Source organism: Rhamphochromis longiceps, linkage group LG10 (assembly GCF_057381845.1).
Source record: "Rhamphochromis longiceps isolate RC_006_pf linkage group LG10, R_longiceps_female_GT1.1, whole genome shotgun sequence".
In the NCBI taxonomy this organism is placed as follows: Eukaryota; Metazoa; Chordata; class Actinopteri; order Cichliformes; family Cichlidae; genus Rhamphochromis; species Rhamphochromis longiceps.
Genome location: NC_140566.1, coordinates 4118280 through 4145331, shown reverse-complemented (window position 1 = coordinate 4145331; position 27052 = coordinate 4118280). Strand labels below are relative to the sequence as shown.

At 44.0% G+C, this 27052-nt stretch overlaps 1 protein-coding gene across 1 annotated transcript; it reads left to right on the top strand.

The window, feature by feature from the left end:
• The first annotated feature begins 689 nt into the window (after positions 1–689).
• wscd1b (WSC domain sialate O sulfotransferase 1b) lies at positions 690–27052 on the top strand. The gene is made up of 9 exons (XM_085419912.1): positions 690–951; positions 1973–2621; positions 10107–10221; positions 11297–11481; positions 21094–21215; positions 22032–22209; positions 22625–22789; positions 22896–23096; positions 25946–27052. Exons 2-9 carry the CDS (start codon positions 2228–2230, stop codon positions 26296–26298), a joined length of 1713 nt encoding a protein of 570 aa, XP_085276038.1. The 5' UTR covers positions 690–951; positions 1973–2227; the 3' UTR covers positions 26299–27052.

The window sequence follows — 27052 nt, the reverse complement described above, 5'->3', positions numbered from 1 at the left end:
TAATAACTCACGAAATAGCTTTCCACTATGTGATCACTTTGACCCACCTTTACTACCTTACTCGGTAACTTCACGGGTAAGTGTGGTTGTTTTCTTTACCTTCAGTCGTGAACACAGATACCGTGACATTTAAGTACTGCTTTGCTCTGCATTGTTGGTGGCAGGAACACGGAGGCCAGGCTCTGACTGTGCTGCTGTAGTGCTAGGACGTCATCCACGCTAGACTGACGCGTGAGTCACGGCAGTTCATTAAGTGCTTCAACGAGCCTAACCTGTAGGGCCACACGCGCGGGAACCACTGCATGATTTGTGCTCTGGATCTCTGAGCAATGCTGATATTGTCAGATTCAGTCCTAGTTTGTTTATTTAGACGTGGATCTGATTATTCTGTGGCGTTTTCTGAAACGTCCTTCAAATGGTTCACGCGTGGGGTTTTATTGCCCCGCCGCCCTCTGCATTGTACCTCAATATATAGTGCACTGTGGGCATGGAGCTCAGTGTATGGAGATGGGCTTCAGCATAGCCTTTGCACGCCTTTTAAGGCCCTCCTTATGTGCAGTAAAGCCTGTGGACTGCTGGACACGACTCCCGTTTGCACGGTGGAGGAGCTGTGACGCGTCCACATCACCAATGCAAATGAGACCGACTACCCCTCCTTCTCGTCCCCATCACCTCCTCTTTCTGTATCTCTCTCTCTCTCTGACACACAAGCACATACACACGTACTGCCTGCGCTTTATATCGCCGTGCCAGCCTTTCGGGGCGACGGAAAGCAGCGCTGGCAGAGAGAAAGAGAGAAAGAGAGAGGGAGAGCGAGCTTATATAACAGCTCTGGGAAACGCCGAGGACACACTCGGTGCACAACAAAGCGAGGAAAACAGCGATCTTAACGGCTATAAACTGATAAGTGATCGCGCAGTGGAAGGATGCCGCGCCGCTCCGGTGCTGAAGGTAAGCCGCATGGTCCAACATTCAATACTGTAAATGGTGGAGGCACAGTGAGGGGCTTTTAAGATGGAAGACCTCGGCTTCTTAAATAGGTGATGCGTGTTTACTCTCGCTTGTGATTCATTTGCCTTTCAACCTCCCATCCCGTTCCACTAAATCAATTCAGCCACGCGTCTTTGTTTTTCACCTCGAATACACAACCGCGAGTTATTTTACGCGTAAAAACGTGGAGTTGAACATAACTTGGGCACTTGGACATGATCGGAGACTGTTCACTGAGCAAACTGTTGCTTCTATCATAGGGAGCATCACCGCACCCCTACTTTTTTGAGGGGGGGTGGAGTGTGTCTTAGAAGGCCTGAGATGAAAAGTAGAGCTGAAGGGCATGACGGTGTGTGACGGCCACCGAGACAACGAGGCATTAATGGATCTCATCGGATGTTCACTCCACTGCTCCACTCTTCAGTCAAAGTGTCAGGCTTCAGAGAACACTGCGAACACCACAGTGTTTTTAGCCTACATATTCAGCGATCCTCAACATCTCATCTTTGCATGTTTTCCCCCACTCATCACTTATTCATCTCTCCACGGATGAGGCAAGAGTTTGTCTGCGCACACTGCTATGATAATCCCCATTTCATAAGCACCCATAATGCGCTCTCCAGACAGTTTTAATCACATGATATTTTTTTTCATTGAGATAGTTGAGATTTGGAAGCTGGGAGATAAGGTCAAGAATGCACTTTGAAACCACAAAGGTTCGGTGTCATTTTAAAATCAGGAATCGCAACTTTGGGCAGCAATATGATATAAAAACAAATGCGAACAATGGAAGCAATGGAGCAGCACCATGGGATTTGTTGCAAGACGCTGCAAGACAGAAACACAAGCCGATATGTCAACATAAGCTGTGAATCTAATTCACCAGTCGGGCTCATCTTTTCCTTTTCATTGTGCTGACATATAGAGAAATACGCTTGCATTAAATCTAGCTGCTGCTATTTTTTCTGTTTTCTCCCCCCAGCTTACACCCAAGGATCCCCTTGGAGTCACTGACCACAGCATTGGATATTAAATCTTTCTGGTGTGATACATCCATTGTTACACTGCTGATCTCAGACTCTGTGGCTCCAAAAGGACCAAGACAATGTTTGCACCTCTGCTAGATCCTACAGGTCTTGTCATTATTATGAAGTTCTAAGTAGGCTACAGATCTGCTCTCTCTCCTTACTCGCCAAATGGCCTTCCACTGAGCTGCGAGACAGTAAATGGTATAGGAATGGTGGCACCCTTCTACAAGCTGCACTGCCTCTTGAAGCGGGCTCAAATGCTGCTGCTCTGCTTGGGCATCGCCTATCTGATGGCAGGCAGCATCCTGCTTCTACAGCGCTCCAGCATCAGAGTGGCTCAGCCAAACCTGGCCAGCCTGCCCCCCCTGTGGTCCCTCTCTGCACCTCCTACTGCCCTCAGGACTGCAGGCTTGGGCATGAGGGCACGCTCCAGATGGGTTGCCATTCAGGCTGCGTCTGGAGGGGGAGCCAAGGCAGGAGGGCGACACTGGACTGCTTCCCGAAGCCTAGGGGTCCAACACTTGCATCATCGCTGGTTTCACAGTCTGCTGCCAGAGAGTCCAGAGCAAAGAGTCTCCGTCCAGAGAAGCAGCAGGCACAAAGGTAAATAACTGTGCACAGCTATGAATTTGTCTGCACATTGAGCTGACACTGTCCTGCCTCTATCACTTGTGGCTTGACAAGGTTCACTGCTGTTTTTAGTATAGCTAACTAGCCAGCAGACAAAACAAGCACTGGTCACTGCGTCGCCCTATTTAGATGTATTAGTGTGCCAGTGAAGTGTTAATGCCATTAACGTGCATCATGACAAATGCACGATTCTTTACGTGGAAAAAGATCTTCTCCAATGACTTCTGCTGAGAATGTAGAGCTGGGATTTTAAACACTCTAACACGTTTTAGATCTGCTTTTCTAAAACACCGGGACCTCTGCTATGTCACTGACTTGCACCTGTGTGGCCTTCTCACAAATCGTAGGAAGGCCACACAGGTGACCGTGGCCAAGCTTGGACAACTCTTCTGCCATTAAATTAAAAACATATATTACAAAGTCTATGAAAACACTCTGGGGGAAAAAGTGACAAAAATACCCTATGAGCATATTGAGCCGACGGATTTCCCCGTGAACAACATATCAGGAGCACATATGCATGTTTATTTTCTATTTTTGGGCTTTCTTTTTTGTTCAGATGGCCAGGGGCTGGGAAACCGCACTCTCTGCACAGGACTCACATAGTGCACTCACAACAAGCTTCATTCGACATTTATGAACAGATAATCATGACCTTAGAACATTTAGAAGAGCTTCATTATACATTTATATAACATTTTACATTTGGTTGCTTCAGATCTTGTAGATGAAAGATAGAGCTCACTGATCCTCTCGAAACCAGAAGAGTAAAAAAAAAAAAAAAGGCAGGCGAGCACTAAAGTAGCTTCCAGAAAATAAATTAGTAATTATGAAGCTAAAAAAACGATATAATTTCTTACTTGCACTCTCTGCTAAGGAGCCCTCACCATTACTTGAGTACTTTGAGATATCCATGGATGTTTACTCCATTGTTTAACTGTGCCTGTCAGCGCCTTTGCCATTTTGCTGAAATGATAAATACATTGGAATTACCTTCGGTGGAACATTTGTTCTTTCAGCCCATTCTTGAAAAGCATCCCGTAAAAGCTCTTAATCCTTTTTTTAAACAGACACTACATGACCATTCAGTCACTAAGTAGGGTAATACAGATGAAAAATGTTTGAGGCAAGAAAGAGATCAGTTTCAGTAACAGCCATCTGGCAAAGGGTCTTTTTTAAAAAGTATTACCCAGGACACAGAATTCAATTACCCAAGTCTATTGTGCCACAGGCCCTGTGAAAGTAGCCGGTTGAAGGGCTTAGAAAAAAGCGTATTTTTGACACCGTTTCTAAACCAAGTATATGCATTATTTCAGGATATCAGTCCAGATAATAATGAAGCAATCACTCGAATTCCACAACATGTATTTGACACTGAAATGAAAATCATTTACATGTAAATGCAATATTTAATAAATACATTTAAATTAAATTGTCTTCATATTGCATTAAATCGTAACAAGAGTCACCTTAAGGTGCTTTATCATGTGAGGAAGAGGCCCTCGAGTAACCCAGAGAAAACCCCCACAATCAGACAACCTCCTACACAGCAAATCCAGCATGTCCAAATTAACACTGTCGGATTTGATTTCAACACTATTAAAGTGTCTATATGGGTCCACACCAGAGAGTGTTAATTTAACTCTTTTTGGAGAGTTGGTACGTTAACTCTGATTTAGTGTTAAACACCAAATCTGTCTGGAGTTGATAATTTAATACTTGGTGTTAAGAGTTTATATATTAACTCTCAAAGAGTATTTTAGTTTAACTACGTAAGAGTTATCTTCTAATTCACTCTAAAAAGCGGGAATTTTACTGTTCTGAACTTCTAGAAATTTCTTTTGGAAATAAACATTTACTAAAAAGATGCAATGGTTTTTGAAAAACATTTATTCTGAACTGTGCACCAAGATTTCAAAACATTTTCTGAAAGACGTAACAGTATACATGTTCTCACTTTCATTAGAATTTTGTTTATCAAAAGGTCTGAGCTGGTAAATGCAAATAACAGCATCTCATCACTTATTTCTTCAATACAATATGCATGTCCTTCATTCATCCCTTTGTGGAACTTCAACGCACTTCTGCTCTCCCCCATATTCCATCTTCACAAGCATATCCTGTGCGGAGATCGAATAAAAATTAGTTGACACTAATTAATGGCACAAATAATCCAGTAAACAATTGCAGCACAGTAAAAAAAAAAAAAGGAATCCTCTTTGAGCCATTACTTGTGTAAAGTATTTTCCCAAAAGACAAGGACACAGGCAACAGGTAATACTGAACTAAATGTAAAACCTCAACCTTTTTCATTTTTACCTAAACCGTGTGCACAAAACTCTGGAGGGATCTATGCTAACGTAGAACCCAGTCAGGACGTCAGCTACTGCTGTTTGCTTGTTTTTATGGGCGATCGTTTTCAGGCTTCAAGTAGCACCATTATACCAACATTTCACATTCTAGACATTGTTTTAGGTGTATTTGACCAAAAGTTTGACTGAAAATTCACATGCAAGCTTTTTTTCAAGGCTGTGGTATTTGCCCGCAAACAATACCTTTCAGCTAGCTAAAACAGAATATTATGCTATCAGCGAGCAACATGGCTAATGCCTTTCACACAGCTTTGTCTCAACTCCAAAGAGCCACAGAAGTAAAAGCTCATAATAATAATTGAAACAATCTTTGAAAAAATGACTTACCAAGCATGGCAAACAACTCAAACATGTAGAGCAAAATGTTCTGAAACGGCTTCACTTCAGCTTCGATTGGAGCCGTGCTGGGGGCGGAGTCTGTGAATTTACTCTGTTGGTGTCATAGCCCCTGTAGGAGTTAAGAGGTCAAGAGTTAATGTTTCCATTGTAACACCTCCAGATTTGACAGAGAAACACTCATTTTTAACACTCGATTTTAACTACTATCATTTTACACCTCAGAGTTACATTAAAAGAATGTGACTCTGCTTAGAGTAAAATTAACTCTACTTTTGCAAGAAGACTATTAACACCAAAACATTTAACACTTTTGAATTTGCTGTGTATGAACCAGCACTTGGTGACAGGGGGAAGGAAAAAAATCCCTCTCAACAGGAAGTAACCTCCAGCACAAGCAGGCTCGTGGATGGACAGCCGTCTGCTGCAGTCACTTCCCACCATGACTAACACATTTTTAGCCTAGCTTAACATAAAAACCAGACGCTGGTGGGTCTTGTCAGCAGCTTCCAGCTGCTGTTGCTGGACTTTGAGGCAAGAAATATCTCACTGAACCTCTAGTGGACTGATTCCAAGAAGTCACTGCTTCTGATCAAAAGGCATTTCTGTAAATAGCACCCCACAAAGTCACCGTTTAGTTTTTGTGTTAAGCAAACAAACTCCACCATGATGGCAGATTCACACACACACAGAAAGGTGAAAAATGTTAACTGGAGACCTTACTGATATTTGGCCTTCTTACCTCAAATGAGAACCAAAGTAGCAATCTCCATGCTAGCTGTTTTTACACTAAGCTAGCAGCCTACGGTCTTTACCTTCATATTTAGTGTAGCGAGATAAAACAAGCATCACTATTTTCATCTAAAGTTCTGCAAAAGGAAAATATTTCTGCATAAACCTTTAAATGTGTCATCAAAATAATAGAAAAGCAGAAAGATGTGCTGGTTCCAGCTCCTCAAATGAGATGTGATTGCTGCTATTGTGAATGTTTGTGTACTGGACTACTTGCTGAATAAAGAAAACCTATAACAGTTAATTGACTTGGTAGCAAATGAGTTAATCAAAAGATCAAATTATAATGAAAGTAGGTACAGTCTTAGAGACAGTGTTACATCAATATCAGTTGCAGCACCATGTCTAAAATTATTTAAAAAGCACTTTCCTATTTAGTAGAATAGGCGGTGTAATGGAGAGGGGAAATGCTGCTACTTACTGTGAGTCAAGCAGTAATAAGAAGCTAAATCAAGACTATCATAAGGTGGTTCAGCCAAGGTAGGCTGCCATTAAACAGCTCTTACCCATCCAAAACAGTCTCGTTATCCAAATTTCACGGCTTAAATCTCTGGACTGAAGCCCAAAAGCTTCAGGCCAGCACACATTATCTGAATTTTAAAAATGTGATCAAGAGTTACCGTCCCCTGTTTGTATTAATCACATAATGAAAACAAATACTTACAATAAAAATCCTTTAAAAGAGATTTTTTTTATTTTAATAACAAATGTGAGGACAAGACAGGTGGTTAAACATATCTCTCTATGGTAGCTCATTTATTGGCTGTAATCTGCTGACATATCAGTCCCGCTCCGCTCTGGACTTCCAAAAAGGTGCAAAATCCCAAAAGGCATTTTCATGATTTTAGTCTTTATCCCATCTTTATTCAGTGGCTGCTCTCACACAGAGGGTGTAGCAGTAATAACATCACACAGCCAGATGGAGAAGTTTGCACATGCATTTTCAGTTTCATATATCCATGGATTCAGGAGCTCTACCTGTTCAAACATTTTATAATAAACGTCAGAGATGTATAATACTTTGTATCTGCTGCTGGAAACCCTACACATTGCAGGAATGAGTGACAAATGTATTTATATGTAAAGTACAAATAAGGAGAGATGTGTAGATGGAGATATGACAAAGTATTTGATTCTCTGGCAAAGTTTCACTCAGTGCTGTAAGTGATTTGTACACACAGGTGGCAGCGGTGCAGTGGTCTGTACTCGTGCTTCCGTGTCCTCCCAAAGCCCAAAGGCACATGGAAGAGTCCAAGTTGCCCCTTGGTTTCGCTGGGAGTCTGATGTGAACGTAATAGGTCTCTGCATTAACTCTGTGATGTGACTGGCAACTCTGAACTTCAGACAAAGAAGAAAAGCTATTTCCATCTGCAGTAATTTATATTTTGCACCATGGCTCTTTCCTGGAGCCTTCCATGCGGGTATGTGGAATGTTTGAGTTAGGCAGAGGAGCAGTTCAGAACAGAGCTGGCGTCAGTGACAACAGATATGACACCGAATAAGTCAGAAACAGAAACAGGAGATTAAGTCAGAAAAAGAGGAGCTGGGCAGGAGGTCGGTTACAAGGTGGGTTTGCAGATAAGGAGCTTAAATAGCATGCCCTCTATGAAATAACCATTTGGATATGTGGAAGTGTATCGGATGTGTGCTGCTACTGAAATCAGTTAATCTGCAGCTGAGCTTGACTCTGTGGCTTCCCTGAATTAATGCTGCACTTGATTTTGTCCTTGTTAAATGCTTTCTCACTACTGCAAACACTCGGTTTGGTTCAGGCGAGCAGTGGCGGCTGTATAGAGCGTGCATCATTCTGACACGCAGCTCCTCCGCATAATGTCTAGACAAGTTCAGGGCTGCAGTGTGTGTGTGAAAAAGTCTTAACAGTCTTAGGAGTGTTGTGTTTTTCAGCATCCGACACCCCGTTGAGATGATCCTCCTCTCATCCTGTCTCAGGTCAGCCTGTAATGCATCGAAACCCTCTTTGTTGTCCTTTTTTTATGACGCTGCTCACACTTGTGAGGGTTTTAGTATGTAGATCCAGCAGCGAGGCTATGAACCCCCTTCAGCGGACTTTAATGGTCACACACAGTTGCTACCCGTGGCAGCAGCACATGTCCTCATTCTTGGCCATCCTGTCATTAGCCTCCTCCATCCAATCCTGCGGGGAAGAATCAGCTCCAGCTCAGCCATCTGTCTTGGTGTTTAAGAAAGCAGCACAGTGGCAAGCCAAAAGTGCAGTCGTTTCTATCATGTCTGGGAATTCAGGCTGATTCCCTCCATTAACCCTGAGCTGCTATATGGCTGCCCACTGCTTCACTAAGTGAATGGGTTAAATGCAGAGAGCAATTTCCCCACGGGGCTCAATAAAGTACAATAAAGTACACACTTTCTTTCTATTGCCCGGGGTCTCTTTCTCACTTTGATTAAAACAATGACCTGCACCGCCGGGTGGCTGAGAGGCATAGGGGGGCATCACCTTGGGTGATACCATTTGAGTTTCTTCTTTGGTGGTCCCAGCCTTTCAGTACTTTGAGGCAGCAGCTACCGTTGTACTCCTGCATTTGTTTTTTGGGCGCTGGCGGCTGGTGACTCAGCCTGACTCCAGCACAACAGGCTGGACGAGCTTCAGAAGACATTGCAGACTGATTGAATCACAAATTCGATACGGTGATGCTTGGCCTGCCAGAGATTTCACAGCCCATTGCGTGTTTCTGTCTTGTCTGCTCACCTTGCTGCACATTCCATCAGTCCCCGTCACATGCACCTCCAACACTTATTAAATCCTCTCTTTGACCAGTTGGCATCGGCCTATTTCGCCGCTGGTAGTAAAGTGAAAACAGAAAGCCAAGCCCCTCGTGTCCTTAAAACCTATAAACATCGATACACGTAAATTCATGTTAGGGATTGCAAAATAAACCTAAAAGCCAAGTATGTGCACGCACTCCATCCACCAAAAACTCAGTTCCTAAAGGACTAACAACATCTAGCATGTGGCCTCAAAACATAATAGTGTCAGACTCGAGGAGGAAGATGGAAATTAAATCTGCACACAAAGAAATGCATCAGCTCCCTCGCACGCTGAAAATGAAATTTATAAAGAAAACTTTAATGTGTCAGCTGAGCAGAGTTTGATGTTGCAATGTGGCAAAGACAGGGATTACATCAAAGACTGAATCTGGGTTACATCTTATATGGTGCCTTAATCTTGTCAGCACATCATAATAGTCTGCCGTAGCCTATTATGCGTTACATCCTTCTTTCTGCACGGGTGATTTTTATTCTAGTGGAAGTAAATAGGTTCACAGTAATGCAGAAATACCAATCATCTACATTGCTGGATAAATCAAGCCTTGCCATGTTATAATTTAGTTGGATGTTATGGCTCACGATACATGCTGCTGTGCATAATAACCGTGACTAAGTGATGACGCAAAGGCTGTTTTGGTTCTGCCAGTCTTGGAGAATGTGTCCGGAGCCAAACCGAAGATGCCATATCAAGTTGCAGAGGAGTGTGTCAACATGTGTGTGTGTGTGCAACATGGACCAAACACAAACATGGACATACACAATTTGTCTCATTTCTGTTTGATTTTAAAAAACAAATGTGTTCTAAGTTTGCGAGGCACTACGTAGGACATTATTTAGTTTGTCAATGGTGCTAATGGTGAGTATTTTTATACCTTATGAGTCTGTCACTCAGTTTAATTTGGCCAATAAAGGATGATAGGCGAAAACTAAGGGAAAATTCCAAGGTCAAATCAAAGAAAAAAGAAATGCGTTGCTGGAAATCTGTCCGATTCTTGAATGACAAGTGCCCGATTCCTGTTTTATTATTAGATTTGACCATAAATGTGTACTTTTCATTCAGCTGCCTTGGTTTTGTGATTGCGCACGCTGAGTGCCACCACAGGACTTTTCTGCCTGAATGAATTTTAATTTCACATTTCTTTTCTTCATATAGGAACCTACATCGGATGCTTCCTTCACAACGCCAGCGATCGAGCCCTGGGAGGGACCATGCTTTACGACCTGCGCAAAATGACCAGTTCTTTGTGTCAAGACACCTGCTCGGAAAGGTAATGCGTTCACAGCGGGCTCCTGTGAAGGGACCACAGAAAGCTCGCTGTGTGAGTAAATGCTTTGGATCTCAGTCTCCTCCATGAATGCCTCCTGTGTTTTGAGCTATAGCGGAGAGCCAGGTGGCTGGATGACAGTAAAAGATGAGGGGGTGAGGAGTGAGAGAGGGGAGAATGAAGAGCAGGCCAGGACAGAAGGCTCGATCTGTTGCAGAAAAAGGAAGAAGGGAGGTGTTTGTGTGTGTGTTATAGAACGCTTAATGAGCTGAGTCCAGCAGTTGGTGAATAAATCAGTGGTTAGATATGTGCTTTTCCTGTGGACGTGCTGTGGTGTGGAAGTCTCTGACTGGGTCAGTGTGAGCCGAGTAATCAGCGCTGCCACATCCTCAACAAACCTGTTATTAAACATGTAGAGACAGGTGGAATTTTTCAAACACAACTCAAGGAATGACCTGCTTGAATTATTCCTTTTTATATGTTAGCAGCCAGGAAGCAGTGCATCCCCAGTGAAACGGGAACAGCCGAGGACAGATGGATGCTGCCAGGCGGATAGCTGGCGCTTCCATCTCAAATGCAAACCCGCCCTCTGCCTGTCCACATGGAAGGCAGTCTCGTTACCTGAGCGAGCCAATTACCGCAATGAGCAAAAGTAAAAAGTCAAGGCAATTTATGAGCAAGCTTCAAAGGACATACATGAAAAGGTCAGTTTTGATGAGGTCTCTGTCTTTCCCAAGGAGCCTGGATAAAGGAAGAGGAAAGGGGGATGAGTCACAAGAGCCTTGATATGTAAAGTACAGATCAGAGGTGACTGCACTGCAGCCAGAAGAAGGCATTACACAGTCAGGAGAGTGCAGAATGAAAAGCACTGATGGCTATCACGGGGAAACTGTATGTGTAAGCCCAGTAACTTTGAGTTAAATGATAAGTTTGAAATGTTATCGAAAGTCCTGTGGGAGAGCATAGCCAGAGGGCAATAGCTTCAGGTTATGGATTGCCATTGGCTAGGGCAATAACTATCAGTGTGTGTGTGTGTGTGTGTGTGTGTGTGTGTGTGTGTGTGTGTGTGTGTGTGTAGTGGTTACCAGTTTGCAGGTCTGGAGTACGGAGCCGAGTGCCACTGCGGGAATCGGATTAGCAGCCCTCGGGCTCCGGAAGAGGATTGTAGTCTGGTGTGTCGGGGTGAGAGGGGGTCTCCCTGTGGCGGCGTGGGCCGTCTCTCCATATACAAGGTGGAGGAGCAGCTGCCAGGTCACAGAAAATGTGAGTTGACTTCCCTCAGGGAAGACACGGCACCGTTTACTATTTATACCCTACACGGGCTCCGCAGATGAGTGAAGAAATGACTGAAGTTAAATTCTCAAAACACAACAACACAGAAAAGTTAAAGCTATGCACTCCCCACACCACCATCTATAACGCTGCCACATGCCGCTGTGCAACCAAAGCCTTATACATACAGCACATTTGATTCCTCTGTCCAGGAACTAACTTAGAGAAAGCGCCAACAATCAGATGACTGGTATAGATAGCAGTTGTGTTATTGTAAGGGTTGACCTTACCACATAAAGGACCTTGTTGTGATTTGGTGCTGTATGAATTCAATAGAGTTTAAATTGAACTGAATTTAGTACCACAGGATCCAAAGTTTCTACTGTCTCAACTCAACATTTTCTTCTTTGGTGAATCCAACGTTTCAGAGGTATACTGCCATCAGTTTTTGTTGTTTTCTTTTCTCTAGTGCAGGGTGTCCAACTCCCACACAGCTGAATCAAATGGTTGGATTACCTCTTCAGCATGCCATCAAGTTTGGCAAAGGCCGGGTAACTAGTCATTCATTTGATTCAGATGTGTCGGAACAAGGATGTGTCTAAAAGCTGCAGGACAGTAGCTCTCGAGGACTGGAGTTGGACACCCCTGCTCTAGAGATGTTGTCAAGTTGGTCAGCGTGTCACTTCCACGGTGCATTATTCATATTTTGTTGGTCAGTGAGGATGCATTGTCGATGCGATGAGGGAGAATTGTTTTGGAGACACAACCAGAGAAGCATCTTTCACATTCATCATCTTTTGTCTGGAACCACCCAACATTACTCATATTTTGAAGGTTTTATCGTCATTTACTTCCTCTAAATGTGTCTACATATACTTAACCATAACTTTGCTTTGTCTAACCCAGTGTTGGCCAATTACTTGAATAAAGTACTTAGTTACTAATTGTTGATTACATCTCCAAGAAAATAATCCCATTACTTTACTGATTATTTATTTTCAAAAGTAATTAGTTACTTTATTACTTAGATACTTTTAAAAAACATGATACACAACCTGAATAAGTAATAAAGCATTAGGCCTTTCAACCCAAATCGATCTTTGTCTGCATAATCCATCATATAAAATTGAATCAAATGGAAAAGTCACTTTTAAAAAATTGTTTTATTAGTTTTAAACTTTTATGCATCAAGCAAAAATTAAATTATATCCAACAGTCTCTGATTGTTGCTTATAACATTTAAACCTATTTTCTGCATTTTCCAAGATATACAATAAAATAATGTTCAGAATCAAAGATTCAGCAGCACTAAGTCCTGTCGCTCTTGAATCTATTTTCAGTTGTTTAGCAGGAGTGGGGCCTGTGGAGGTTTGCCCGGAGCCGCTGCGGTCATGTCATGGAGGGGAATGGGAATTTCACATTCCCGTGGTGGCGTGCTGGGTGCTTGATCAGATTTGAAGTTAAATTTTTCGCTGTTCCTGCCACGGACATCGCACGCTCGTACGCCATTGTCATGAGACACTTTCACAAACAAAATCATGGTTTAGTAATGCAGTAATGCAGCGTGCTTACTAGAAAGTAACAGTAATCTATTACTTTATTCCAATAGTAATCACTTACTTTACTCATTACTTGAAAAAAGTGGTCGCATTACAAGTAATGTGTTACTGCCCATCTCTGGTCTAACCTAACCACTCCGGAAAAAATGAAAGCGTCTGATATGAACCAAAGAATCAGATAACTTTTGGGATTCACAGCTAGGAGCAAAGAAGAAAGTTAAGTGAATTACAATGAAAAGCACAGCAGGATAGGATAAGGATTTGTCTTAGTGCACAGTGTTACAGAAGGAAAGGGGAAGGTGTGTGAAACGGTGGGGGCTTTATTCAAGAAAGATTATCATAAAAAGGTATATATCAGCCCGCACATCAACACGCACACACACACACACACACACACACACACACACACACACACACACACACACACACACACACACACACACACACACACACACACACACACACACAAACAGCTTGACTGGCTGAGATGTGTCAGCATTTCTTTGGCTGATGTTTAAATTGACAAATCCTTCCATCGCCGTTCCTGCGGTCATCATATTTGTCTGATGCACACCTAGAAAGCGGGCTGCATTGCTGCGACAGCCATCTGCGAGCTGTCATCTGTTGATGCTCAGACATGCATGAGTGACAAATCCTGTTGGTTCTGGTATTGTTGTAATATTTGTAATGCAAAATAATAAGAAAAATATAACACAGCAACATCCTGTTCTTTGTTATTTTTCATGCCATTGCTTCCTCTGGGAAGATGGTCTTGACAAAATTGTGTTACTGTGTAACTGGCAACTGTGCTTTGTTGTTATTCCACTCCTTTGCTTCTTTGCAGTATTATGCCAAGTGTAGCTTTACAGTTTTTGCCCGTTGCCTGAACACATTTTGCAAAACTTTGCTCATTGTGCCAAAACCCTAAACACAAGTAAACATGACACAACACTGGGAAATATACCATTCACATCTGCACCAAATTGAAACTCTACTCTCAAAACCTAAACTCTGCTATCAAAACCTAACATTCCTTTGTCAAAATGTAACTCTGTTGACAAAATGACACATACTTGCATCATATGCAAACACTTACAGAGCAGGAGGAACACACTAGTCTACTTTATATAAAGCACTGCAGTCTTTGATTTCCATTGTTCATTCAGAAGGCATATTTTCAGGAGACACATTTGCAAACAACCAAAAAAGCAAATAGACCTACTCAATATTGTACATTGCAGTACCATGAATTCAGATAAAGCAAAAAAAACCAAAACAAAAAAACCCCCATAATACAGTAATAGAAAAAACACTATACTGTAAACAAAAAATCATGACAATTGTGCATACGTGGGCTCATGGATCCCGCCGTCTGTTGGGGTCTGGCCACAGGACCTCATCAACATCGCAAGCAATGTCTTCTCCCGCTGGGCACCGGGGAAAATATCCTCTTCCATGTCAAAACCATCCATGGATTGCTGTCACCTGAATGTCGCCGCAGGCCTGTTCCATTGCCTGCAGAAGAGGCATGCAGGCATGTAGTTGGCGGTCATATACACGCCATCTCCAAGCCGAAAAAAATTCCTCTATAGGGTTTAAAAATGGTGAGTAAGGGGGCAAGCATACCACTTCAAGTTGACTTTGGTTGGAGAACCAGGCCTGGACCAGAGCAGCCCGATGGAAACTGACATTATCCCATATCACCACAAACCTGGGCTGATCTGGTCTGTTCTGTACAACTATATCATGGAGAGCATCTAGAAATGTGAGTATGTGTTGGCTATTGTATGGACCCAGTATTGCATGATGGTGCAGAAGCCCTCGAAGGCATATGGCGGCACATAATGTGATGTTTCCCCCGCGCTGCCCTGGGACATGCACAATTGCCCTTTGGCCAATTACATTACGACCCCGTCGTCTTGTTTTGCTCAGGTCGAATCCAGCTTCATCAATGAAAATGTATTCATGAGGCTGTGCAGCTCCATCCATGGCCAAGATTCTCTGAAAAAAAGGGGAACATATCACTGTACTACAGTGCTACACATACAGCACCCTCACCCCATCACACAGGTACCTGTGTAGCTCTCAGAATGGATCCATGTGGTACTGATATGGTACATATTCAGCTGCTACTGGACTTCACCAATACTCTATTGTAAATGTAAGGGACAGTTACACGTACCCGTACATATTCAGCTCGAAGTCCTTTGACCCTGTCACTGTTCCTCTCGAATGGGACTCTGTAGAGCTGCTTCATGGTGATGCTGTGTTTACCCAAGATGCGTCTGATGGTGGTGATGCTCACATGGTCTATGTTGCTGAACACTCGCCTGTCTGCAAGTATTTTCCGTCGTAGCTGGTGGAGACGGATGGCATTGTCTGCCCTCACTAGGTCCACAACAGCAAGTTCCTGCCGTTGTGTGAACAGGCGTTGGCGTCCTCCCCCAGAAGGTCTTCGAGTCATTCTAGAGAAATACAACCACATATTGTCATCGGTTTGCTTATTTTTCTTACAGTACTTCACTGTATATACTGTATCATCCACTGTACAACACTGTACTTCAATATAAGTAATCATGGTATGTTTCACAGAAACTACCACTTTGGCTGCAAAAGGAGCATTAGCACCCTGCAATACCCTGTACACTTGATATGGTAACTGTAGAACAGTACTATGAAAACCATCTGAGTAGAGTAGAAGGCAGTGAGATGAAGACAGACCTGTTTTCTAGTCGGAATTTTCTTATTACAGATGCCACTGTGAAGCGGCTTAGATGTGGGTGGACTCTCTGCCCAGCTTCCCTCATAGTCAGGCCGTGGTTGATGACATGGTCCACCAAAGTTGCTCTTATATCATCAGAAATATGGGTCCGTGCATGGCCTCTTTGACCTCCTCCTCCTCTTCCTCTTGCTCTCCCTCCATCCATGCTTGCAAAGTTCTTGAATTGGCTAAACTGAGGGCTTTTTGTGGTTGGCTAATTGGTGTTCAGTTTTGCAAGTAAGTGCCTTCAGGTGTATATTTGAGTGGTTGCAATTACCCGATGTGTTTTGTATTTTGGATACATGTGTTTTCCAAATGGCACCCTGAAATTTCATTTTTGAACGAAGTGTCTTATGTATGAAATAGAGTGTAGTATGCAGGACCATGTGTGTTGCATAAAGGAGTAAGTGTGTTGCATAATTGCAACCAGAGTGCAAAGCAGCACTTTTGTTTAAGGTATGGGTACATGTGTTTGGGGTATGGTAACAAAAGCTTCAAGTTGTGTTACTTTAGTCTAAGCATGGGTTTATAGTGTTCAAGCAACGAGCAAAAACTGTAAATGGTGATTTTTTTGGAGTCAAGTCCAGTTCTTGGGTTTGTCACCCCCAAACATGTCTCTTTTCATTATGGAGAAATAGCAAAAGTTTTGATCTGACCATAATAGCTTATCTCTGTGATCATCTGCAAATTTCAGTTTGAAGAAGCAAGAATTTCTTTCCTGGTCGACACCGTCTTAGACCATGGCAATGTGAATCTTGCTTCACTGTAGACAGTGACGCTGGTGTTCCAGCGGTTTTCAGTTCATGACAGGTTTGAGCGTTGGTGGTTACTGAATACACCCATTCGATTTCCTCTCATATGCCCACATAGCAAAATTGGAAAGGCCCGGATCTGGCCCACACAATGTGCTTACACATGGTCCACATACTGCAAAGAATGACGGCCCTTTGTTGGCCCAGATCTGGTTTGCCAGAGGTGGCCCACACATTGGCCAGCACAAGGCCAGTTGCAGACACACTGGTGGTCCTGTGCTGGCCCAGAACAGTTTCAGATCTGGCCCCAGATGTCAGCCTAACGTGTACTTGAATCAGCCCATATGATAACAACATGTGCCAGAACATAATAGTGCAAAAGTAACATGACAGTGAATCTTATATAGCGCTTTTCTGCTCAAAGTGCTCTATACAACATGCCACATTCACCCAATCACGCACTTTCTCTAAACTGAGAGCTTCCTAACTGCATTCATACACATTCACACTCTTGACATGCCGACTGGAAGAGCCAGGGATCAAACCACTAATCTTCAATTCAATTCAATTCAATTCAATTTTATTTATATAGCACCGAATCACAACAAAAGTCGCCTCAAGGCGCTTCATAATCTTCCGATCAGTAGGTGACCTGCTCAACCTCCTGACCTACAGCCAGTGTTGGGAAGGTTACTTTTAAAATGTATTCCATTATAGAATACAGAATACATGTGTGGCATGAATAAGGCACGGCGGGACCACGGAGCGACGTTCAGAGCCAACTTTATTTGATTCACGTCACACCACACCACCACCAACCCCTGAGTCCCCGTGTTTTAACACGGCGGGCGTGATTGCGGATGCCGTGCAGGTGCGTCCGCACGGCCCCGCAGACCACGCCCCACCACATACCCCCATCGCCCGATTGAGGCCGGGGAGCAATCTGGCCGAACCTACTCCCCCCCCGCGAACTGGGGCGAGACTCGGCCCCTACACATCGGCGCCCCAGCCCCTGACCAAGCGACGGGGACGCGTCCGTTCTGGTGGCCGCCCGCGCATCCAGCGGCAACGGCGAAGCTGGTCCGGAGGTCGGCCGCGTAGCAAGCGGACACGGCCCCACCGGCATGGCCGTGCGCTCCTGCACACAGGCGGCTGGGCAGACGTCAGGCGCGCAGAATCGACTGGTGGCAGCGAGGCTGGACTAGCCAGCCCGCCGATCCCCGGCCTAGCGGGGCTGTCCCGCTCCTCTGCCTCCAACTCCGGCTGCACAGGCTGCCCTGGAGCAGGGACCTCCGTCTCCCCGCACAGCTGCTCCGCCACCGCCTCCGCCACTCCCGTTTGGAGCGGCTCCCCGCACTGCGCCTCCGCCCCCAGCAGGCACAGCCCCTCGCCCACCTCTGGGTGGAGCGACTCCTCTGCCTCCGGCAGGTGTAGACCCTCGCCCGCCTCGTCCTCGGCCTCCGATTGGAGCGGCTCCTCCACCGCTCCCGGCAGGAGCAGCCCTTCACCCGGCTGCTCCTCCTCCGGCAGGCTCGGACCCCCGCGTGGCTCGTCCACCACCTCCGGCTGCCGAGGTGACCCACACGGCTCCTCCACCGCTTCACTGTCCTCGGGACACACTTGTGGGGGTGGCGCCCAGGCCCAGAGCAGCGCTGCCAGCTCTGCCATCTTCCCCAGGTGGCGTTCGCTCTCCTTCCGCAGCTCTTCCTGTTGGCGACGCACCTCCGCCGCCTGCTTCCGCTGGGTGGCCGCTATTTCGGCCACCCTCTCGGCCAGCTCTTTCCTTTCCTGGCTCTGGTAGGTACCCGCCATGCCGCCGCCTGGGTTTCGGCACCAATGTGGCATGAATAAGGCACGGCGGGACCACGGAGCGACGTTCAGAGCCAACTTTATTTGATTCACGTCACACCACACCACCACCAACCCCTGAGTCCCCGTGTTTTAACACGGCGGGCGTGATTGCGGATGCCGTGCAGGTGCGTCCGCACGGCCCCGCAGACCACGCCCCACCACAACATGCCTCAAAATGTATTCTGTAACGTATTCCGTTACGTTACTCAATGACAGTAACGTATTCTGGATACTTTGGATTACTTAATATATTATCATGCTTTTTACAACTACGTGAATGTACTATTGCTGTGTGATTTATTACTATTACTGAAGGTCCGCGGCTCCGAACCGTAGTAAAGGGACCTCTGGCTAATACGTCGGGTTCGTGTCGGGCTCATAGCCGAAAAATAGCTTTACTTTGTTGTCTGGGTCAACTTTGCTAGCAGAGACAGAGAGAGGCGTTGAAAGGCTCCAATGGAACTTATTGTTTTCGGAGGAAAACACGAACACTGTGTACAGTCGAGTCTTAATAGCTTACTTACAACTGGGCTCGTCAGGCATTCTGTTTGGCTGCAGTGGTTATTATTATATTTACATGCTTCCAGCTCCTGTTTTTGCTCGATGACAGCTCGTACTTTTCCTTTTTCTCCCTCCTCGCGCTCACAGACACATAACGTGTTTGGCAGTCCATTCTCCCTGCAGCACGGACTACACTGCCCATGATGCTACATTCTTTAGAGCTATGCTTGTAGCATTCTGCATGTTAGCTTAGCACAACAACAACAAAAAGGCGCTCTCTCACCCAGGAAACACAGAGAGAGAGCGTCACCCTGTAACCATGGCAACCGTAACGCTGCCGCCTGGAACAACGGCACGTAGCTGTCAAACAAAACCCAAACAGTCCTGACCCGCGACAAAATGAAACAGGGAAGTACCGCAGTGTAATCCAGTTATTTCAACAAAGTATTCTGAATACCACCTTTTTAAACGGTAACTGTAACGGAATACAGTTACTCATGTTTTGTATTTTAAATACGTAACGGCGGTACATGTATTCCGTTACTCCCCAACACTGCCTACAACTACCTGGTGATGAACATGAGTAAACCCTCACTAGGTTTTGGATAAAGTGTACACTCACAAGCCTGTCAAACCTGCATTTGAAACCATACCATAGCAGTATAGTATTGCAACATGGCATTTGGGTCTTCTAACTAAAATAGGAAAATAGGAACATAAATAGCGCCATCATTGCCAGACCTGGCCCACATCTGGTTGACATACACCCTGCCATGACACCAGTCAGTCAGAAGAGCCAGCTTGATGCCGGATCTGGGGAAGACCTGCTTTCTATGAGCCTGGGCCACATAAACCAAACCATGGGCCTGGCCCATATCTGGATGACATACCACTTACCATGCCAGAAGTCAGCCAGCAGTGCCGGCTTGAGACCAGATCCGGGCCAGACCTGTCTGCTATGTGGGTGAGGCTGAGAGTTTAGGTCTTCTTCCATATCCTGGCAAAGTGGTGACACATCTATATAACTTGTACATAAAATTGTTTGAACTGATGATCTTGGAATGTGCAGTTATTTAGAAATGGTTGTAAGAGACCATGCTACTCATGCTGATCTACAGCTCCCCTTCTTGCTGTTATCGCTGTGAGTCTTGGTCAGTCCAGTCACGTCTGTCAAATTAAATCATTTTTGTGCTGGCAAAGAGAAACTACCAGTATAGTCTACCATGATTGCTAGCAAAGAGTTAATTACATTGGTCTTGTTAAAAGTTAAAAATCAGCATAGAACTTTTAGCACCACTTATTAAAATATTTAAGAGTATATATCTACGTACTTCAGCCTGTATGTGTACTTTTGAGTCTGTGTGCATTAGGGAAAATCCAAAATAAATGTAAACTTATTTTTATAGTCATTAAAGACGTATCCTTTATTCCACCCTGAAAAACAAACAGTTCAAAGACATCATTAAAAGCTTCAAATTACCATGACATTCATGCCCATGATGAGTGTACATAAACCTCTGACTGTATATTATTTGACATTTATATTTAAGTAAATACTTAAAGTTGTATTATCTTAGCAGGATGTTGCACAAAGTTAATGTGCCACTTTTAAAATGTCAAGCTTTTAACCTGTGTTGCTGTTCTGGATGGTCCTTAATGCTTCATTTTAAAACCTTTTTGACTGCTCATTACTCTTCTTTGTTTTATGACTAAACTCTTGACTCAACTAAACTAATTGTGTATTAGCCCCACAATGACCACGACAAATCCAGCTATAATGATTATCCATAACTTTTTCTTATAAAAACAGTTTTCACTTGTGTAAAGATTTGCTCCCTCCTCCTGTTGCAGTCAAGGGCGAATCTATTATATAAGCAGCTGATGATCATAAACAATATTAATATTCATGACTGGAAGCTTCGGCGTCTCTGGAGATTTGCAGCTGACTTGTGAATGTATTACACTGTGTACCAGAATTCAGCCAAGTATGGAAAGATAATTATCGCAGAAACCCTTTGCATGTACATTTCTTTGAAAATCTGACATTTGCTACTTGTTTGTATAGAAATAAATGCTCCCCAATGTTGACCAAAGCAAGGCAAACCCTTCAAATGTGTTTTGCAGTCACTAGCAGAGCGCTATTCCTTATCATCCCCGTGTGCGTTTTTCCTCCTTGCAGTCAGAAATGTGCACTACCGGGGTTGCTTCAAGTTGCTGAAAAGCATCATCGGCACCTTCCCCGTCTACTCCTTTCAGCCGAACCTAACCACGCAGTCCTGCATCGAGACGTGCACTGATAAGGTTTGAATTTCTCCTCTGCAAATTACAGCAATGATGATCAATTTATTGCACACTCTACTTGTGGTTCTCCACTCAGGGAGCTGTCTTCTCTCCCTGGAGAACACATGTAGGAGCACAGAGCTCTCTGGATTTTTGCTGAATATTTTAGGTTTAATGTGTCTGTAATGAGATGTAGATACTCTGCATCCTGCACTGAGATCTTACTCTGTGCAGCTGTGTCGCCTCCAAAAAACAGAAATATGGATGGTAGAAATATTGGCAGTGACTGCAATATGATTAATTCTCACCGTGCGGTGTGTGTTTATGCATGCATATCAGTTCCAAAAAAGTTTCACTCCAGTGTCCTCGTGTTGTGACATTGAGCATTCTAACCTCCTGCTACCTGGCAGAGTGAGGAAAAATAAGAGAGTTGGGATGTTCTGCAGATTCAGCTGAGTAAATGGTAAATGGACTGGTTCTTATATAGCACTTTTCTACTCTGTCTGAGCACTCAAAGCGCTTTACACAACGAATTCATTCACCCAATCACACAAGCACTTCTTCTAAGCTCTTAAATGCTCTATCTAACATTCACACTCCGATGGATGCATCGGAGAGCAACATCGGGTTAGTTTCTTGCCCAAGGATATTTGGATTGCAGCCTGGGCTTGAACCACTGACCTTCTGGTTAGTGGCTGACCTGCTCTGCCACCTGTCAGGTGGCATCTGAGCTGAGATGACAGATCACCCTTAGCTAGATTAGAAGTCTTTGGAGAGAAAAATTGGTGTGATGAGTCATATGACAACCTGAAGAACATTTGTGCTTTTGGTTTGTAGGAGCTCCCACTGGCTGTGTTCAAGAAACCCCACTGTTTCTGTACATGGACGTCATCTCTTTTCAGTCTCAACCAGCAGTCGGACAACCAGCAGTGTGTGGGGAACCACACCATCGCCTCTGCACTCACGGCGTCCACAGAGCCTGACCACTACCAAGTTTACCATACCCCTGTGCTTGGTGAGATATTTGTTACACAATGCAAAAATGTGTTAGTCATCTGCACGTGTTTTTATTTGTAAATGTATTATTTTGAGCCCATCCCACTGTGCCGTGTCAGTCATTTTTTGCTGATCATGCAGTGTAGCTAAAGTTCCAGTCTTGCATTAATTCTAAGTCCCAACTGAGAGACTTTCTGTGACCACTGTGTTGTTTTCTTGGGGTCAGATGCTTAGTAAAAATGAAAACAGTCTTCATCCCAAATTTCAGCTCTGATCTGTGACTTGCAATCCTACTGCAATTTGTGCCACGTAAAGAAAAAACTCCATTTCAGGCTCTCTGCTACAATACTTACTATATATTCTCATACATATTCTGATATATTCTGATATTCTGCTGATATACAACAGCTGAAACAAAAAAACTGTGCTTCCAGACTCCAGGTGCAAAGAGAGGATGTTTCTGCCTCAAAGATCCAGTTCCCTTGTGGCTCTCTCTAGTTTTCCCGGGGCAGGCAACACCTGGGTACGACACCTGATCGAGCTTGTGACCGGCTACTACACTGGCAGCTTCTATTTCGATGGCACGCTGTACAACAGAGGTGGGGAGAGCACAGTCCGTGTCCTGAAATGAGAGTTTAAGTGGGTGCTTGATGAAATATTGCCCTACAGCTGACTGTTATCTATTCATTTATTCATTGGTACCAGGTTTCAAAGGCGAGAAGGACTACTGGAAGAGTGGCCGCAGCATTTGCGTAAAGACCCATGAAAGTGGGCAGAAAGAAATTGAGATGTTTGACTCTGCCATCCTGCTGATTCGCAACCCTTACCGCTCCTTAATGGCTGAATTCAACCGCAAGTGCGCCGGACACTTAGGACACGCCACAGATGCCCAGTGGAAGAGTAAAGGTGATGTAGTCCAATAGAATGAAGTGGTTTATGGCTCAGCTGAAGGTTGCTATAGTTACTGCTGCATAATGTCCTACTGTTGATGATACAACAAGAGTAGACAAGAGATGAATGTCGTGAAGCACCTTTATATTTACAGGCCAGCACTCAAGACTCACTCCTGAGCACCAGACAGCCACCCTTTAAGAAAAGTCAAACTTTGTCTAAACTTTGTTCAAAAGTTGTCTTTTTACTTTGTTCCACTAAACAATTATCTGTTGAGTAAAGTCTAAAAAATGGAATGTAGCATTCAGGCATAGCAGACATCAGATCACACCCTTCATTGTGTCTCGTTTGTGGCTTTTTGGGCGAGTCTCTGCATGGTCATATTGTTCCCACGTACTTGGGCGGTATAGCGAGATTTATGGTCGAGCATAGGTGATGTGTTCACTGTCCACTCCAGCCAGGAGACCGCTTTCCAAGCAGATGCTTGCGTTACCTGTGACAATCAGAAGCAATGGGAATCTTGGAGGGCTGGATAGGAGTGGTTGAAACCGTAAACGTGTACGCAGACGGACCTTTGCGGTATCGTAAATCTCGTTATTGGCGCCGCTGCGGTTAGGGTCGTCATTTCACAGGAAGAAGGTTCTTGGTTGGTTGTAGCTTTATGCTTTTCACGTCTCTTTACAGTTTTTCTCAAATGCTAAAACACATGTCACAAACGTTACCACCAGGTCCCCCAATGTCCAAACACAACACCCTTCTCTAAAGCTACATAAACACAACCACACCTTCCCACTGCAAAACTCAAACTCCCACACCAAGAGAGCAGCTCGAAGCTGTCAAAACTGTAAACACTATACACAGCATTACACACTACAGCAAAACAATTGAAAACACAATGCTCAATTTGTGAGAAGGTTCTTTGTTTCATAACTGCCAATGCATATTTTAGAAACTATACAGTAACGGATCGTCGTAGATCTCTGCAGAGGATTAGGCATTTAGATTTGTGAGTTTCATATGAGTAGTATAAATCTATAGAAAATCCTGCATGTACGTACACTACTGTAACACAACTCAATGCAAAAACAGAATCTATTGCACACAACAGTAATCTTGAAAACATGAACAGGGTGTGAAGTTTTTTTATTTACGTTATTCACACCACACACACACCACAATCACTGTGCGGCATCATGTCGCTGAGCTGTTGCTCGCATCTCGTCCGTAATGATGGTGCGAGGTTGTCTTGCTCTCCCTCCTGGACCTTCTCCTCTCCCATGTTGGCCTTCTCCTCTTCCTCATTGGCCTGCTCCTCTTCTTCCAGGGCCAGCTCTTCTCCCTCCTCTGCATCAAATTCCTCTTCCCCTGACTCTGCCTTCATCCATTGTGCTTGTTTGGAATCTTCAGCATACTGTGCACTCTGAACTTGCTTTTACATGTGGGTACAGCATTAGCAACAAGTGTCTTCAATTTTGAGTCATTGTGTGTAGTGAATGACGCCAGGTGTGTTCCCTGTGTTCAAAGATTGGTGACTGTGGCAAGCATTTTGCATCACATGGGCTTTCATTTGAGAATATGAGCAGAGTTGTTTTGCAACATGTGTTTTAGCAAGGAAAAATGTGTTTAGATTTATGAGTACATAGGGTTGTGTTTTGTGAATTGTGTCTTCATGTGACATGTGTTTATGGTACTGGAATATGGTGGCTACATTTAGTAAATGTGTTTAGACTACTGGTCATTTGGGTTACAGGATTGGCTTTTGTGTTTTAACATTTGAGAAAAACTGTAATATCTCTCCTCACAGGTTTTAATTCAACTTTTTTACAAGTCGCTTGAACTGAAATGAGTTTACGGGGACTACATTCACCTATTTAATAGTTTTTATTTGCTCTGAGTTTTTAAATGCCTTCTCTCCATACCGTGGGGTTAAAGAAGACAACATTCATGTTGCTCACAGCACTGAAAATATTTGATTTTCAAAAGACAGTGAAAAAGCAGTTTCTTGGTCCCACTGAAAGCTGTTGACAGAGTGTTCCGAGGATAATGCAGAATACAGATGAGTGTGGACTGAAAGCTACTGCTGTGGCATCATGCTGCTAAACCATCACCATGCTGCACTACTTCTTGACAGTTTTTTTCTTTGTTTCTTACAAAATGTAACTACAATGTCTCATGTATAGTTTAAGAACGTAATGAATGTTATAGAAAAAAAGTTAAAATATCTCATTTCAGTCACAGTCTCAAGCTTAAAAACACCTCGATGCGCTCATCAACCCTTGTATGTGGCTATTGGCTGCTCTTACACAAAAAACGCAAACAAAATAAAACACCAGTTCCAACAACCAGTTAGTTAGAGACCCAACAAAGAGCCAGCCTGTCTATACCACAGGCATATACACACACATGCTGCATTGTCTCCTCTCTGCCTGCTTTCTGGCTGACATTCCAGTTTCTCTTTTTTTTCACACGATGATGAATGATGTTTATCATCTGATTGCAGTGCATGAAATCATTTGATTTATAGTCTTCACCTTGGGAGTAACTATGTTGAAGTTGTACTGCCGTTTGATATCCACACAGTGGAGCTCTCCACAGTTTTTACGCATATTTTTTTCCATAGTTTGTGTCATAACCAGTTGAGTCGCGTCTTCCACATTCACACAGATAAACATTCACTCAGATGATCATTTGGGACACGTACATTTTTTTTTACTTAGTTCTGCAATCAGTTATTCAACACTGACACAGACACAAAAATGAAAATTCTCAGAAGCATGCAGTATATTGATAAAATCCAACGTCTATGTGTGATTCCTGATCAAATTAGCTAAAAATAATCCAACTGTACCCTCTTTCACTTGCAGAATGGCCAGAGTTTGTCTCCAGCTATGCCCCCTGGTGGGCATCTCATGCTGTGAGCTGGCTGAAGTTTGGCCGTCGCCTCCTGGTGGTGCATTATGAGGAGCTGCAGCGAGATCTCCTCCCCCAGCTCCGGCTCATCACAGCCTTTCTAAACGTCACTATGACAGAGGAGAGGTTTCTGTGTGCAGAGAGCAACCAAGACGGGCATTTCAAACGCTCAGGGGCTCAGCGGCCCTCTTTTGACCCATTCACTCCCGACATGAGACAGATGATTGACTCCCACATTCATGCTGTTGACCAGGCGCTGCAGAGCAGGAACTTTAGCGGACTTCCACAAGATTACCTCCCCAGATGATGATGTGAAAAGGTCATGAGGTAGTTCTTTAAATGACTGGTACAGCAGAGGTGTGTGAGAGGAAAGGTTTCCACCGAGTGCTACGTGGGGAGCAGACACACGCTGGCCAATGTAAGCGGCCCACCTGACTCTTTAATAAGCCAGTCACACTGTGAATGCCCGTAGAATCAGAGAAACTCTTTAGAGGTCACTGGAGAAACATTTCAGTTCATTGTGAAATTCTACAGAGAACAGGTATGAAAGCGTCAAGGCCAGGACTGCCTCTATGCAAGCAGCAAATATGATGATTACTCAGAAAGGATTTGTTAGGCAGTAGATCTGGATGTATCTGTATGTCCTTCAGAGGTGCTGCATGCTGTTATATGGACATGAACTCAGAAATATGGTGATGACAATGAAAACTTCTCCAAACTGTATGAAATGTTTCTATTAGCATTTTATTTCATTAAATGCGTTTACTTTGAGCTGGGTGCAGTTGCGTACACTGGCATCACTTGAAACGTGTTTCACTTTATTGTTACCAGGTGAGGACAGGTGTGTCTCCATTTCCAAGGTGACATTGGGAGGGTTTGTGTATCTGCTGTTCAGCTTGTCACAAAGAAAGCAAACACGTGTGTGCGCTGTAGATCTCTTAGCAAAGGACTCAAGTGCAGATGTTTTTCAATCGTTCCTGGAATAACCTGGGAGAACAGTGCCACCTGGTGGTTGAATTTGCACCTATCAGTACTACGAACACTGGTGCAAATTCCTTTCT